We start from the raw sequence: 16,744 nt of genomic DNA, 5'->3' as shown, positions 1-16,744 counted from the left end.
TTCAGACCAGGCATTGTCTTTGAACAAAGTGCTTCATTTCACATTGATCCAATGTGCTCAACTGGAAATGAATACTGCTCTTATATTGGTGCAGCTTTCTTTCTTCCAACTGCCACTTGATGCTCCATTATGTCAACAGAAGGGTACCTGTTTCACAATTACATAGGCACCTAAAATTATTAGTGAATGCTTGGTACATGCTACCTCACTTGCCAGCAACGGCTATGGCTTTGTGTGTATAGTTAAACTGTTCAAAATCATATGGTTTTGATTTTGTTACAACTGTATGACCATTATTAGCTGGTGCTTTCTATACCACAGGTTGGCTTTGAGTAAAATATGGTAGACAGAAACTATAGAGTACCTACGATATGTATCTTGTGACATGCAAATTACTTGGGAAGTCACTGTCATAAAAATAGTGCCATTTGTGTGCATCCTCCAAACATTTCCAGCTATTGAGCTGCTTGTTGTTTGAAGTATAACCTTGCTGGAGTTAATGTGACAGGAGTAGCCAGCTCTGATAAGCAAAGACCTCTATGATAGTTAATAGAAAAGTCAGACAATTTGTCTGTAAACTAGTGGTTGTAGTGATGGACTTTGACAGTTGGTTTGGTCAAGTGACCTTTCTTTGGATGGAACCTAGATTGTATGCATGAAACATCAGCACACTTTATAAAATTCTGTGATTAGTAATAGTGAGCTTCCTTGTCTTTACTGTAGCATTTATGAATGAATTTGGTTAATGGAAACTATACAAAGCTTGTCGTGAAATTCTGGTGATTTGATGAGCTTGCTGCTTTCTTTACAAGCATGGATATGTGAATATACAATTGTATTGTATAATGCTGAGCATGCATATTAATACAAACAGTTGAGCATAATTTCTTTCACACTGAAATTGATACTACATGAAGAAGGTTGTGAAACGGCTGTAATCTTAAAGATGTCACATGGTTAAATGAATATATATTCACTACATGTACCTCCTGACTCTGTTTATATACTCCTCATGAAATAATTTCATCAATCAGATCTTCTGGATTTCATCTGCATAGGTGCTCTACATTACTCTTCTTTGTATTGGATTACTATACTTAAGTGGAGCTTTGTGATAACCACAGAATTTTCTGAAACCATATCTTATACTTTAAGTGTGTGTGTGTAAAGGCATGGCTGTATGGTAAAATATTTGCTTTCCAACTTCATGGTTCCAAGTTCAATCCTACTGCATGGTACCTAGAGCAATTGTCTTTTGTTTTCGCCTCCAGCCAGCCAAATCTTTGTGAGTAGATTTGGTAGACAAACTGAAAGAAGCCTGTCCTGTGTATATCACTGTCACCTTCCTTTGACATCGCATCAGTGTTACCATTATACAAGCACTGTCTTTTGTTGCCAATCTTCTATGAAAACCTGCCTAGTTACGAGGAAATATTACCTTACATCTACCATTCCATGTTCACATGGGTTGGGTGACTATATATGATGATGTTTGCATCTTGTCAACAGCAGTTGCCAAGTTGTGGATTTTTTATCTTTTCATCTTTTGGGTTTCTTGAGACACATTGGTACCTCATGGCTTGTATTCCAGCTTTTTAATTACTAAAGAACTTCTTAGTATTGCACTACAACATTTGAAGTTTCCATGAGATTCCAAAACTAAGCTCTGTATTTATTAACACTGCCTAAAAAGAAAAAAACATTCACATGCTTTGACCCCTTGTGTAAAAGCAAGTGGCAATGATCTTTAAGTACAAACTAAAACCAATCTACATGGAGGTTTATTTTAAAATTTACTATTGATTTAATTCTGCACTGGTTATATAATTTTATCACAACTTTGATTTATGAAAGATCAATGTTTGCCACTTGGAAATTTTATAAAACTTGAAAAATTTAGAATGCCATCTAGGAAGTTGTGTATATCATCATGTGTTTTTGTATGTATAGAAGTATCGAAGTATTCATCATTTCAAGTCCATGTTCCATGCTGGCATGGGTTGAACAGTTTGGCAGGACTCAGTGAGCCCAAGAACTGCATCATGCTCCAGTGTCTTTGGCAAGGTTTCAACAACTAAATGCCCTTTCAAATGCCAACCACTTTACATGTACTGAGTACTTTTTCTTTCTCTGCCACCACCTGTGGTCACCATGCAGTTGAAGATTACAATCCTTAAGTCTTAATGTTTTTTTTTTATATATACTGACCTCAGGCCAAAATAACCAAAACTGCAGGTTGCTGAATAGATTTTTGTCTATTTTCAACTTGTCCAAAGGAAAAAAGGACATCACACATGCATGCACATTTGATAATTAAATCTAGCTCTTCACCATCACAGCTATTGTGACTATTGGTTAGGATTATTAACTACCTGGTTACAAGTTGAAACATGACTGTTGCAGTCAATGTTGTATAGTATGGGTGTGTAACTTTCTGAGAAACAGAAACCAATGCCTTAATCATGGCCAACACTGAAAGATGATGCAATAGTATGAAGTAAGGATACTTGATTACCCAGATAGAAGTTCATTGTTAATGCAGATAGTGACTACAAGTCATAGCTACTGGTTAACAATTCCTAATTTTATATAAGTGCATGGAGCTGTAAAAACAATTGGTCAGACAAAATGAAATGTCTAAATTTGTATTTAAAAAAAAACCTACGTTTGTGATTAACAAGTGTAAAAACTGAATTTGACCTTGCAATTTAGTTCACTAAAAAAAATTCAGTTAAAATTCTCACCTTTAATACAAAAGATTTGGAATTGTGAATTTATGAACTTTCACCTAAAAAGTACACACACCAGAAATAACTTTTTCTAAACATAAACTGTTATTTCAAATGGAAACCTTTACAGAAACTTTTTATTGGGCATGCATCTCTTCTGCTCAATGAATTTTGGGCTTACATTTAGGATGTCCTCAGCTAGTCTTAGGTCTCTTTAAGCAAGCAAGCGAGTGTATGTACAGCATATGTATAGTCTCTTGTAGGTAAGATTTAATCCTTAATCCCATCACCGTTACCTATCATCCCACTGAGGACACTAACTGAATTAATATTTCCAATCCTTTACATTCTTCATTCAGATCTTAGCAAAGCCAACTGTATCTTAATTGTTTTGATATATGTTGCTATAGTTTCATATATTTACATATAATCATTTGAATGCTTTTAACAATGAAAGGAGAATAGAGTTCTGTTTTTTTAGGTTGTTTGTAACATGTAATGTGGTTGATTAGTTGTTGAATACTTCTTTTTCCAAATAGCTCAGCTGGTTCATAACTTAAAAATTAAAATATATGAATACTAGGGAAGAATAACTTCAATATATTTCTAACTTGTCACTGATAAAAAGTACATTTTTATGGTTTAGGGCAGTGTTTCCCAACCTTTTTTCCCGGCGCCCCACTTTTTCATAGCAAAAGTTTTTACGCCCCACCTTTTTCCATGTCCACTCACATTTACAAGTACATGTAAATCTAAGGTTGTGCCCGCGATGACCGCTCGTCATGTACAAATATTTTCACAGCCCACGTCTATGCCCCGCGCCCCACCTGAATTTTCTCAGGCCCCACCAGTGGGGCGTACGCCCCACCTTAGGAATCACTGGTTTAGGGTAAAGAAAGATTTGACGACCATAAGTTTTGAATTCAAATCCATGGCAGGTGTTTTATTGTATATTTAGTTACATACCTCAGTTCATCTATCACTCAAGAATAGGTGCCAGACCATCCAGTAAAGTTACCTGAGATGGATTGCTATCCTATTCAGGAAGCACTCTCTTACATCTGTTTAGCATTATCAAAATGCCTAAGCACTGACTATGTGATTAACTTGTGATTTTAAAGTAATTTATTCTTATGTTTCACTTAAACTTTGAAACTTGAAACTTTTTGCTCTCATTGGTTCTGCAGTCCTAATTAAAGACTTAAACTAATGTTTGGATTAGACTTAAGTCATACTAGTTTATTGGATCTAAGAAATACTACTCAGCTTCTGCATTGACTGTTTATAGGAGTATAGAAAGATGCTTATTTATCTTTTACAGCAGTACATAGTGTATAAAAATGGTAACTTTTTACATTAATACATTATATTCAATGAATGAGCACTGGATGGTCATCTATTCTATGACAATGGGGTGGATAAACATAGCTTCTCCATTGATTCAATTGTTAGGAAATTAATTTTAGAAATTGTGCAAATTATGAAATGTCCACCTTGGTCTTTTACCCAGGCTTGCTGTCATCCATAGGCAAGGCAGGTTTAAGATGCAGGTATGTCTAGGTGCAATGGATGACCAGGATTTCGATATCTTGTGCTCTTTGCATTTCACAATGTTGGCTGAAACTGCTTTTTTGACCTATTGAACCCAGTGTTTTCGTTCACTCAGTCTGTTGCGGTTAATTTCTACATGCTGTATCAGGTGCCCCTTAATCCAAAGTCATCAAGAATTTAGGACCCAAAAGCTACTCTCACCTAGTTTGCCTTATTAAAGTGGTTTTCTGGCTTGGCCACTATACATGCTGTGGCTTCAAGGAGCCATAACTCACAGTAGAAGGCCAAAGATGGACAGAAAAACTTGCTGCTATTCCTCTTTTACACACCCACATGAATACATAGTAGTATATAAAAAAAGTTACTTTTCTATTAAAGAAAAAAAGTACATAGTTTTTGTTCTATGGCTGTTAAATTCTGATCATCTTGAGAATTTTCTAGTCTTGGTTAATCTCTTCCATTTGCAACTTGTGTTTTCATTATATTGCACTCAACCTTTTTGATACCAACCTGCCAATACCACCCATGGTGCTGTCCTGTTCTAAAGTGATCTAAATACTGTTCATCAAAATTTCATGTCAATTTATGTTTCAAGCACCAGATTCAGTATCTCAGTTATTTTACTAAATTCTTCATTATTTCTATAATTAAAACAAAGGCAATGCATTTCAATAGAAATCTGCTAACAAAAGGGTTAAGTTTATATTTTAATAGTTTTACTATTTTCTCATAGCTTTTTAGCATAATCAAACTTTAACATTGAATGAGGGTATTTGATTACAAAATGTCTAAACCACATAAGATCTTATGTTTTCTAGGGTCGTGGTTTGATTTGATTCGTTTCTTTGTTTCATCACCATCGTTTAAGACCCACTTTTCCATGCTTGCATGGATCAGATGGATTTTGATGCCCAAAACGTTTTTCATGGAAGACTAAAAATAGCTAACATAGCTTATTTGTAACCATTACATGATGTCAAGTCATGGGTGTGTGTGCACACACAGCTGACTTTTAGTTTTTGTCTACCAGACCCATTCACAAGGCTTTGGTCAGGCTGGGCTGTAGACTTGCCCAAGGTGCGATGCAGTGAGCTGAACTTTCATGATTCAGGAAGCAAGGTGCCTTGCTGTACTCAACACTCGTCCACCACAGAAGATTTGATATCCAAAAATCACCTCGATAACACAATGTAACACATGTTTTGTTTATTTGTATTTTTTAATGTTCATATATGCATTTTTTGCCACTAAATTAAAAAATCTCACTCGTTTTGACATAACATCGATAGTTATTTATTTATTCCTAATTTCATATTTGCTCATAATATTTGTAACTTTTCTCTTCAGCACTTTGTTGGTTCAATGTATTCTAGTATTGTAAGGATAATTACACAACATCTATTACTTTTTCATATATTGAAAGGTATTTAGGAAGTATAATATTAGTTAGAACAAAAAGAAACAATGAAATTCTGTGCTGTAAATACCTTGATAACTGTTTTCTTAAGATAAGTGCTTTGACGATCGAGATATTCTGGAGTGTATACCTTCATCTCTTCTGACTAGAGACCATATATAATCTCCCATCATAGCAGTATACCATCGTCCTTGGTATCTTCTTTCCATAGTTGCAATGTCCCGATGAAATCTCTCACCATGCTCCTCACTGACATCACCCAAGTTTTCGAAGAAAAAATCTATGGGAGAATGCAAAAAATGAACCTTTAAGGACATACAACAACCCATTTTCTTGAAGTTTTCAATAAGCTTTGTTACCAGCTGTTTGTAGTTAGGATCCTTGTGATTTCCTAGGAATCCACGAACTACATCACGAAATGCACACCAAGCTTCTTTTTCAACTTTTGTCATCGCTCTTTCCAGTTTCTTCGACTTTAACATTGCATTTACTTGGGGCCCAACAAATATGCCACCCTTAATCTTAGCCTCAGATAGCGTTGGAAACATAAGACAAATTTCTTGAAAAGCTTCTCCTCTAAAATCTAAGGCTTTTACAAACTGTTTTCCCAATCCGAGTTTGATATGTAGTTGGAACCTACTAGAGGCTGTTTGAGAACATTTAACATTCCTGGCTGCAGTTCCACTTGTGGGGGCCAATGTACTCTCTTGTAATGATCATCATCAGCTCTGCTGTCCCATAAGCAAAGGAAACATGAATACTTTGTGTATCCCCCTTGCAAGCCAAGCAAGAAGGCAAGCATCTTGAAATCACCACAAACATCCCACTTGAACTATGCGTATTTTATTTTGTCGAGAAGTTCTTTGACATTATCGTAATTTTCTTTCTTCTGTAATAGCACCATCCGTTCGTGGCCGTTTGCCAGCTCTGTCTGGCACCTGTGCAGGTGGCACGTAAAAGGCACCCACTACACTCACGGATTGGTTGGCGTTAGGAAGGGCATCCAGCCGTAGAAACACGGCCACATCTGACTGGGCCTGACGAAGCCTTCCAGCTTCACAGACCCCAGTTGAACTGTCCAACCCATGCTAGCATGGAAAGCGGATGCTAAATGATGATGATGATGTATGGAGTGTGTATGAGGCAAAGAAGGATATTTATTTCCATTGTGGAGCAACACTGCTTTGAGACTTCGTGTTGAGCTATCTATGAACAGTCGCCATTCCGCAGAATCATGCTTGAGTCCAATAGCAGTAAACAAACCAATCACATCTTTACAATAACACAGATTATTAATATTTTCATAGTAAATTTCAAATTCTTCATGGCATTTCTGGTACACAGATGTCTTGCAGTCTTCCCCCAGTAGATTCCATTCCTTCAACTTTGATGAATGAACTTCAGCTCCTGACTTAGTAAGACCCAAATCACTGGTTAAATCATCTAGCTCACTCTGATTTGGAAAGTGAGACTCCAAAGTCATTCTTGGTACGAAAGCTTCCTCCATTTCTTGGCTGCTGCTACTTGTTGACTCTGCAGGTGAAATATTTTCTGGTGGTAGTGGTACTCGTAAACTGTCATCATGTGGGACAGGTTCTCTAGATGATGGTATGTCTGGATACTGAAGAGCTTGTCTTCTTTTCACTTTTCTGTACTTTGTCACATTGATCATACAAAAGTAAGTCATCGTGATGGTTCTTTGGCTCTCTCCATACCCTTGGACGGCAAAAGGCATTGACCTTCCTGTACCTCTTAACCATCCTTCTAGTGTAGATCGACAGCTTCCACATATCACATGTGGAGCCCATGGTTTGTCCTGGTCACCCATGGGCATTCCGAAGTAGTCTGTACGCTATCCACAATTTGGCACCTTTCACGATTTTATGTAATACCTGCTTTTTTCCAATTTAATAACCACACACATAGCAAAATGTATCTGGAGAATTTTTACATATTCTAGTAGGCATCCTGAAAGTAGCAAAACTTAGTAATTGGTCTGAAAGAAAATTAGACATACATTTAGTAGCGGAACATTATAACAATAACAAATATATAATATTAAAAGTCGACATATTCTTTTTAACTGTTGATGATACACAAAAAATAATTTCCTTTTTGGAATCAGCAGAAAAAATGGATTGATAAACAATAAAAAAGATACAATAAACAAATTTTTTTTTGAAAATTGTTACGTTGTGTAATGCTTGTCCTTGGGGAGCCCTGTCATTGTCATCCCATCCACCTACACCCCCCCAACACATTTCATCCCCTGAGAGCAGAATATGCAAATGCTACACCCTCCACCATCACTGCACGTCATTTTCAGTTATGGTTTAAGCTAATTTGAAATAAAATATTGGCATTAATTTTTGAAGCAGTGCTTTTGAGAACAGAAATTTTATTTTGACATTTTTATTGCAAGTTCTTTGTTTACAATTTAGTCTTTCATTCCCAATGTCATATAAGATAAAGTTAGGATGGAATATGTGACAAACCATTTAACTAAAGAGAAAACTCTTGTCTTGTTAGATAATATGTGGAGTTAAGTTTGGTTTTTGTCTCTAAGAAAGCAAGGCTTGTAAATTAAGTAACTGGGAGCCTCTTACTAAATCTCTTTCAAATGACAGCCTATTATTTGAAAAATAAATGCATATTGGATAAGTCTTCTATACATTCAGCATCATTGCTGTTTTCCATGCTGGTATGAGTTGGATGTTTTGACAGGAGCTGGCAAGGCTGGGAGCAACACCAGGTTCCATTGTTTTAGCATTGTTTCTACAGCTGGATGCCCTTCTTAACACCATCCACTTTACAAAGTATATTGGGTGTTTTTTTATGAGGCACTAGCATATTTTTGTTGGTTGGTTCATTCAACTAAAATATTCTTTGAGGTGCCCCAGCATGGCCACAACCTGAACTGAAACAAGTAAAAGAAAAATTATAGCAGCCTCTGTCTTTTTGCAGTTATTTAAGAACATCAACTGGTGATTATATATATATATGTATCTAATGTTTGAAATGTTAATATATTTGCAGCTATCGGAAACTTGCTTTAAAATGGCATCCAGACAAAAATCCTGACAGAAAAGATGAAGCTGAAAGAAAATTCAAAGAAATATCTCAAGCCTATGAAGTACTTTCTGACAGTAAGTACTCACTCCTTTTCATGCCATTTCGATCACATTCTCTCTTTCTCTCTCTCTCTCTCCTTTTGAGGAGTTCATAAATGAGTATCATTTCACCTTTTTGACATCAATGTTAGGCGTGGTGCATCCCTCTCCTCCTCCAAAGGTTCCTTATTCTCCTTTCTGAAACCTGTCAATGCTGCTTTCAAGATTTTAGATGATTTTGAAGCCTATTAAGTCCCAGATTTAAAACATTGTATTGATATTGAAGTTAATTTAGATAATTTAATGGAATAAAATCAGTAACTAGATGGAGGTAATCAGCTCTAGTTTTTGCAGAGCCAATTGGGTGAAGACCAATTCTTTAAGTACAAGTGTTCAGTTGCTGATTAGCAAGTAATTTCTTTATAATTGGTTTATAGTATATTATTTTTATCATTTATTTTTTTTACTAATGGCAAAAGAAACTTGCTTTCCCAGGGGTGTAGCAAAAATCCAGATCTGTAGTTAATGTAATTGATCAACGTCTTCTACCCAAAAGCCTTAATAATTTCTAATTTAGGCACAAGGCTTTTGGGTAGAAGATGTTGATCAATTACATTAACTCCAGTTTTTGCTTAGTATTTTACTAAGTACCAAAAGTAAAGTTGACCTCAGCAGGTTTTGAATTTTTTTCAAGTTTCATTGCTAAGTATTTTGGATTAATACTCGGATGTAGAAACAATGAGAAGTTGGGTGGAGAGTCACCTACTTAACCCAAAGATCATGGGGGGGGGGGGGGTAAAATTTTACAATATGCTGATCTTTGTTACCCATAGGTTAAAAAACAAAATATCCAAATATAGAACTGACAAAATTGTGGAGTAACATTTATATATGTTGTCTTGAATATTTATTACCCAACAAAGTTAGACATAACATCTACAAGAAATGAGGCAGAAATCCACAATCAACTTGAGTGTGTGTCTGTCCATTTCTTCCTGGTTTAATGTAGCTTGTCTCTCTTGTTCTTTATCCTGTCATTTGAAAATTTGTCTTTACACTAATTTTTTGTAAATGGTAAGCTGTTGCTTTGTTTTGGACTATCAACCTACCATTTCTATAAATTTTCTCTAGAATTGTTCAAACCTACTTGCTCATCCACTTCATGTCATCCTTACTATCTTAAAACTCACCAACCCCATTCTAAAACTTTGTTCAATCCATTCATAATTTTCTAACCAAGCACATTTTGCAGAAGTTCAAACCAAATACCAAACATCAGCCTTCTGACTTTCTTTATATCTCTTTATTGACCAACACTATACAATTAACTTAGAATATTGGGTTGTGTATCATTCACAATTTAAAATTTCTCCAGGTTGCTTCTCAGTAAAAAAAAAAAAAAATGTTTAATTTTATTTAAATAAAATGTATCTACTACTGTCATAGGAGCTGAGGACCATTATGGAAGATCAAAGCTTATGGGGAAAACGTGTGGAAAAGTAGGAGCATCCTAAGGGACGACCTAGATAGATAGATACTGGTCTAATTTTAAACAATTCTTTGTCGTTATATATGAAAGTGATGAGGTAGTCAGCATAGTGAGTTCTTACCAAGCTAACCTCAGTCATTTGTTATAGTTAACTAAGCTCTTTACAAGTAGAAGTGACAGGCAAGACACTCCAATTTTCACCCAGCCCAAAATCTCACTTGAGTTGATTTTTGTTTTGCATCTTGCTCAACATTGAATTGGATTACAGAATATTTCTACTACCGAATTGATCAGTCAACCATCCTCAGAAATTTAAGGCCATTTGCCAATATACAAAATAAGGGTTGAGAGGTAAATATAGTTGGATGCCAGGATAAATGCTTTGTGTTAAGTATATTACTCTACAGACTAAATTTTACTTTTTTTTCTTTTTCTTTTTCTCTCTCACATAAGTACTAGTAATATATTTTGACTCATTATTGCTGGTGGAAATAAATTCAAATAACTAATAATAGTGATAGTTTAATGTGTGAGGGCAGCTTGAAATAGATTTGTGCAATAATTGTGTTGGTTAATTCTACAAATTTTGACATACATGGTTTTTACAATGTGAAGTGTTTGTGTGTGTACCCTATTGTATGATACAAATAGCTGGTTCAACTCATTACCATATTTTATTTACATAAGGCTGGGTTTTTTAAAAACTTTTTCTACATCTATAACATTCATGTCTATAACTATATCTAAGCTCTCGTGGCTTTTATTTTTCAGAACAAAAGCGAGATGTCTACGATCGCTATGGACTTGAAGGCCTCACAGGAATGCACACCGATGGTCACCCTGGTTCTGGATTTGAATTTAGCTTTGGTTACCCTGCTTTCCACTTCAGGGATCCTGAAGAAGTGTTTAGGGAATTCTTTGGAGGAAGAGATCCTTTCGCAGAATTCTTCTCAGGTATGGTAGGGGAAATAACCCACGATTTTCTTCCTGGTATCACCTGAATCAATCCCAACCTTTTGTATAACTTTGAATCCTTTTTCCAGTCAATTACATAATTGTCCTGTTGTGTACATTCAAGTCACACAGAGGTATTATGAAATAGAAATCCTTTCAGCATGTTGACAATTCTGGTGCTTAAATTTTCTTTTCAAAGAAGTGTGTTAAGTTTAAGTTTTAAATGTTACACACATCAGTTTGCTCCCATTTGGCCTTGATCAAGCCAATGTTTTAAGGGCTGCACTATCTAGTTTATATTAAGACAGTATGTTGCATTTTGAAAATGATTTAGCATCTATATCTAGCAGGTCATATAATCATATAGAAGCTATTTTATTGATTCAACATTTTAAAAAATTAGGTTGGCACTCATATATTGTAAGACTAGCTTTTTCATGCTGCTAAAGTTATTTCTGATTATTTTCATTTAAGCAAATAGGATTGTCTTGACAATTTAATATTCCTGTTTTGAATCCATTACACATCAGAATTGAAGTGGGGAAAAAATTTGGTGTGAACATGAATTATACATTTCAAAAATTTTTCAAAGACTGATCTTCTCCTTGCATGCCTCCTGACTGTTCTGTTGCCAGCTTAAGTAAATATCTTAACTGCCAAAGTCTTGGTGATACAGTCCTATTAGTTTATATAGGTGTCATGAAGATGTACAGTTCATTAAAAAGCGAATGTTTGATTAGCTTGCAGTGTTATGCTCCAATACTGTTGTAAAACTTGCAATAGACTGCTGTCTTATCCAGAACAAGGCTGTCTCATAACTGTTTACTGCTTTGAAAACTGGAATATGCTCTTGGTAACTATGGTGGATAAGAGATTTTTTTTATAAAGCTTTTTGCTGTATTTCTATAGAGTACGCCATTCTAGAATTTCTGCTCTTTTTACTAAGCTTATTTCCTGTACGGTGTTTCATAAACTTGTTGATTTGCCTGTCTTTTTTTTTTTTTTTTTTAATATATATATATATATATATATATATATATGTATATAAGGTGTGTTCTGCATGTTTTTTCTCAACTCCTAATTATGAAAATGGCATCCTTCATTCACAATGAAGGGGTTCTAGTTAGATGAGTCTTTTGGTAGGAATTTGTAAGAATAGTGCTTGTTGTGGTTAGATTGTACAAGTCTCAACAAAGCCACTCATTGCTTTCATGAGTTCGTTTCAACCTCACCTGACCTGCTAAAAAGTCAGCAGTTGACTTCTCCACTATGTTCAGCAGTAACAACTTACTGACCAAAAGCCTGCTACTAATATCAATAAATTCAGAAAGTGTCAATGGATCATAGTATTATTCTATTGGTTCTAGGCGGTCGAACATGCAGAATTCAACCAAACGATAGAATGTTTCAACATTCTTTTCCAGGCTTTCCTAGTCCATCCCTTTTTGACCCATTCCTTGATGAGTCTGTCTTCAATGCTGGCCCAAGGTAAGTTGAGAATTTTTTATTATTGTTAGCAGACAAAGCACTGGGATGGGTAAATTCTCTCTTCAGTTAATGAAAATAGAATCTGCTTCACCTGCAGATTGTTGGTGTTTTTTTTTTCTTCCCCTTCTATTAATGTCTTGCATGATATTTTTGCACTGGAACTTCCAACTACTGCTTATTCATTTAATACCAAATAACAATTTATTAAAATATTTTTAAACTGTTTTTTGAGATGTGCAAACAGGTTGGTTGTTTTTGTTAACTTTAAAACACTATACCAAGTAAATAGTTGGCCTCTTAAATTTATACATTGTATAAATCATTAATTAGAAAAAATTAGAGGTCCAGTCCCTGTTGTTCACTTAATTTTTAACTGGGATCATCTTGGTATTGCTGTTGCAAATTTGTATCTACTCTCCTAGAAATTGATGGAAATATTTTAACTAATTCTTTGCACTATTGATTGTGCAATGAAAAACATTATTTCCAGTATAAAAATCTATAATTTATACATGATGTTTATTTGTTAATTTTTATATATTAAATATTCTCATTTAACCAAGAACGTACTCTCCAGTTTGCACATCTAGAACATATTTTCATTCTTCATTAAACTTCTTATTGTATTGATTTCCTGTTTACTTCTTTTAAATGTTCATCTTATTTGTTCACCTGCCTGTTACAGAAGTTAATGTAATTTGACTTAGCAAAAGATTGTTTTAGGAATGCAATGTTAGAAGAAAAACTAAAATTTCGATTCAAACCTGATGGTTGTTTCTTGTGAAGTAATTCATTAACATTTGGAAGAACAGGTCAATAATATCTCAAGGATATGTGATAAGATTTTCTTTGCTACCACATTGGTTCCTGTCTTGAACCCACTATGTGGTATCTTATGCAAGTAATAACAAAAGCCTTGTGAATGAAATTTTGGCAGATAAAATCTTTTTTTGGAACCCATTAGATGTGAATCAGCATAGAATGACTTAAATTGCTGGGTTGAAAAATGTAACTAGTGTCGCCCATTACCCATTTTTCATCTTGAATCTCACTGTTTACATCTGACATCTCAATATGAAACATAACAAAAATCAGTGCTGGTTATAATTCCTATAGAATAATGTAAAGAGCACTGCTAACACAGAACATGGTATGGACTTATAAAAATATTTAGTATAGTTAGGTTTCATAACGAAATACCACGTACCTACAAATCATTTGTATTTACATACCAGCTTCCAGGAATGCATTTAATATTTAAATTGATATATCGAATAACTTTACACTGCTATGTGTGGTGGCTATTTAAGCAATTTGTTCGAGGATGATTAAGGGTTAGAAGGGTGCTGATGAAGAGGCAAAACCCCACTGCACAATATACCCATTGTCCATTTTTAATCTTCAATCAGATTGTTTACATCTGATATCTTGTATATGAAATGTTATAGCAAAAATCGGTGATGGCTATAATTTCTTAACCTTAACAAAATAGTTCTGTTTGTCCCTGATGTAATCAGAAAACAATTGCCAAAAGTACTGGGGTCGGCAAAGATGTTTTGAAGATGGTACCTCAGCATGGCTGCATTCCAATGAGTGAAGCTTGAATTTTCAAAGTTACAGTGTTAGTAGCAGTATTTTAATATCAAATAGTTGAAGTCTGACTCAACTCAATGAGGCTACCATTTAAAATATAGTAATAACTTTTCTGTTAGTATGTGACCACAGATACGGGATGCTTAGATTACTGCAACCAGTGATTTGTCAAATATTAACATCTGTCCAGATGTACGTGTGTTGCTTATCCAATTAAATTCATTAATCAACATTTAGTCATGGATTTTTCTAATTACATAGACATGTTGCCATATTGATAGCAAAGTTATGAAGTTGATGGCTTTCAAAAGTGATAGTAAAATCAAAGCTTCACTCACAGAATGAAGCCATATTTATCTTGAGACTTTAGTGCAGCATTGCAGAATCCTAAAACTGATAACAGGTCAGATTCAAGGCAAGACTGATCACACTAACTTAAGACCATGCCTTATTTACAATTTTATAATTCAGAAATATTTTTATTTTTAGAATGCATTACTTTTAAACTTGAATTTCTGGTTAACATTAAATTTTTGTTTTTTAAATTTTACAATTGCTCTTAGAAAGCTTGTTTCATTTAATACAGTTGTAATCTAATTATCTCATTAATGTCTTATATAGTGTTTTTTTAGTTTAATTATAAATGGTTTCCACCCACCCATTTATACAATATTCCTTGTTCAGAAATCACATTAAGAGCAGCATTTATTTCAAATTCTATCCTATTGCTTTTACCCTATTATACATCCAGTCTCTTGCACCATGTTTATTTTTTATTTTTCTTACCTACCTACCTACCTACAAATTATTCACCTTCGCCTATCCATACCCTTCTTTGGGCAGAGAAAATAACAATCCTAGATTTAGGATTGACAAATGTTCTTTGCAACACACCCTTTCTCTTCCCTCACTCATACACTATGCACCTTGCACAGTCTGCTTTTTAGATTGTCACTCATTTTTGGGTAGCATAAGTTTAGCTATTTCCTGAAATTTGGTGCATATGTTTAACTTTTCAGAAGCACTGTTTATTAATGCAATTTTTATGTTAATGATGCAAGCAGTGTAATTCTTAACTTATTCTGGTTGTGGTTTTTTAAAACCATACAGTCAATTTTAACTTTATTATATTCTTCTGAATTTAATAAAACTTTCTTTACTCATTGTTATGAACTGTCTTCATTTTATTTTTCATTTATTTTACAATCTCATTGAATCTTCTATGAAACTGGAGATTGCCCCATATTTAGTAATTAAGACTATTCGGGTGCTCAACTACTTTAAAAACATTTTGACATTGTTCTTTTATTTTCTGTGATTTTATCTGTATTGTTTGCTGATATTTCTAAAGGACTAATACTTCTAAACACATCAAATATTAGAACTGCAATTTGTTTGCAAAATTAATGCAGAAATGAACTTCACATTTTATTAAAGTTGTGTAACTTTAAATGTTTTTATTTCTCCATTGTCTTAAGTGCCTTACCATTTTCACTTGTTACTTTTGTTCAGTTTCTGCTTACTCTGTCTAGTGTAGGGTGTGTGTCTGTCTGAGCACTTTTTTTCCTTTTCACACATTTAACATTTCTAACATTAACATTTTATGTTGCATGTTGTTTAATTATCCACTGGTATCTGTTTGCCACCACCCACCCCACATCTTCCAAAGATGTTCACTTTGATATTATTGTTTCAATATTGCTCATCTAGCTGAAACATCTATCAGCTATTGATTTCATTCACTATTACATGTATTGCCACTCTGAGCTGTGATCGAGTAATTCATATCTGATGCTAACAACAGAGCACTGTTCTAATCATTCCCACAAACCTTTGCTCAAAGTTAGTTGTCTATCTCTCTAATCATGGATACCAGTGGACTGGGTTTTGGGGTTGGATACCTGGTGTTTCTTTCCATCACAAGCATGGTTGTCTTTGCACCCTTTCTCTGTGACCTACAACTTGGGGGTCACTCTCATATTGGCTGAATCCTTTCTGCCCACTGAAAGCCCGAGTATGTTTTCAGTCGAAGGCGACACCACAATAGACGTCACAGAATGGAGCAACAACAACAGCAGGGAGTCAGCCGCAGACAACGAACACCATTTGGATTTGCACCGTTTGGTTTGGGCATACCTTCTTTCTTTGATGACCCATTTGAATTGGCACCAGCAGGGTAACTAAATGTTTCTTTAATTTTTCTGGCTTTCAATTACCTGCAATTGTTTTTGATTGATTTGATAATGCCTGCTTTTCACTTTGGCATGACAGTTTTTACAACAACAAGCAACTGACATCTGTCTCATCTCCCAAACAATTAGTTGAGATATTCAAACTGCTAAATCATTCTTGTCACTATATTTATTATAGTTTAATAATGCACCTCATGTAAGAAATTACCTGCAAGATGTGT

The 16,744-nt window shown here is 34.7% G+C and overlaps 1 protein-coding gene across 5 annotated transcripts in view; it reads left to right on the top strand.

Annotated features, from left to right (window-relative positions):
• LOC115216544 (dnaJ homolog subfamily B member 6) overlaps nt 1-16,744 on the top strand; it is a 52,776-nt gene that overhangs the window by 25,230 nt on the left and 10,802 nt on the right. For 2 of the 5 annotated variants that reach the window (XM_029785998.2, XM_036506737.1), the window contains exons 3-6: nt 8,734-8,843; nt 11,068-11,250; nt 12,618-12,738; nt 16,358-16,507. In XM_029785998.2, the coding sequence (XP_029641858.1) occupies nt 8,734-8,843; nt 11,068-11,250; nt 12,618-12,738; nt 16,358-16,507 (564 nt within the window). The remainder of the gene's footprint in view (nt 1-8,733; nt 8,844-11,067; nt 11,251-12,617; nt 12,739-16,357; nt 16,508-16,744) is intronic. The other 3 variants (XM_029785999.2, XM_029786000.2, XM_029786002.2) reach the window with 3 other exon arrangements.

Source organism: Octopus sinensis, linkage group LG10, assembly GCF_006345805.1.
Source record: "Octopus sinensis linkage group LG10, ASM634580v1, whole genome shotgun sequence".
Taxonomy (NCBI): Eukaryota; Metazoa; Mollusca; class Cephalopoda; order Octopoda; family Octopodidae; genus Octopus; species Octopus sinensis.
This window is presented reverse-complemented; position numbering and strand designations above follow the sequence as displayed.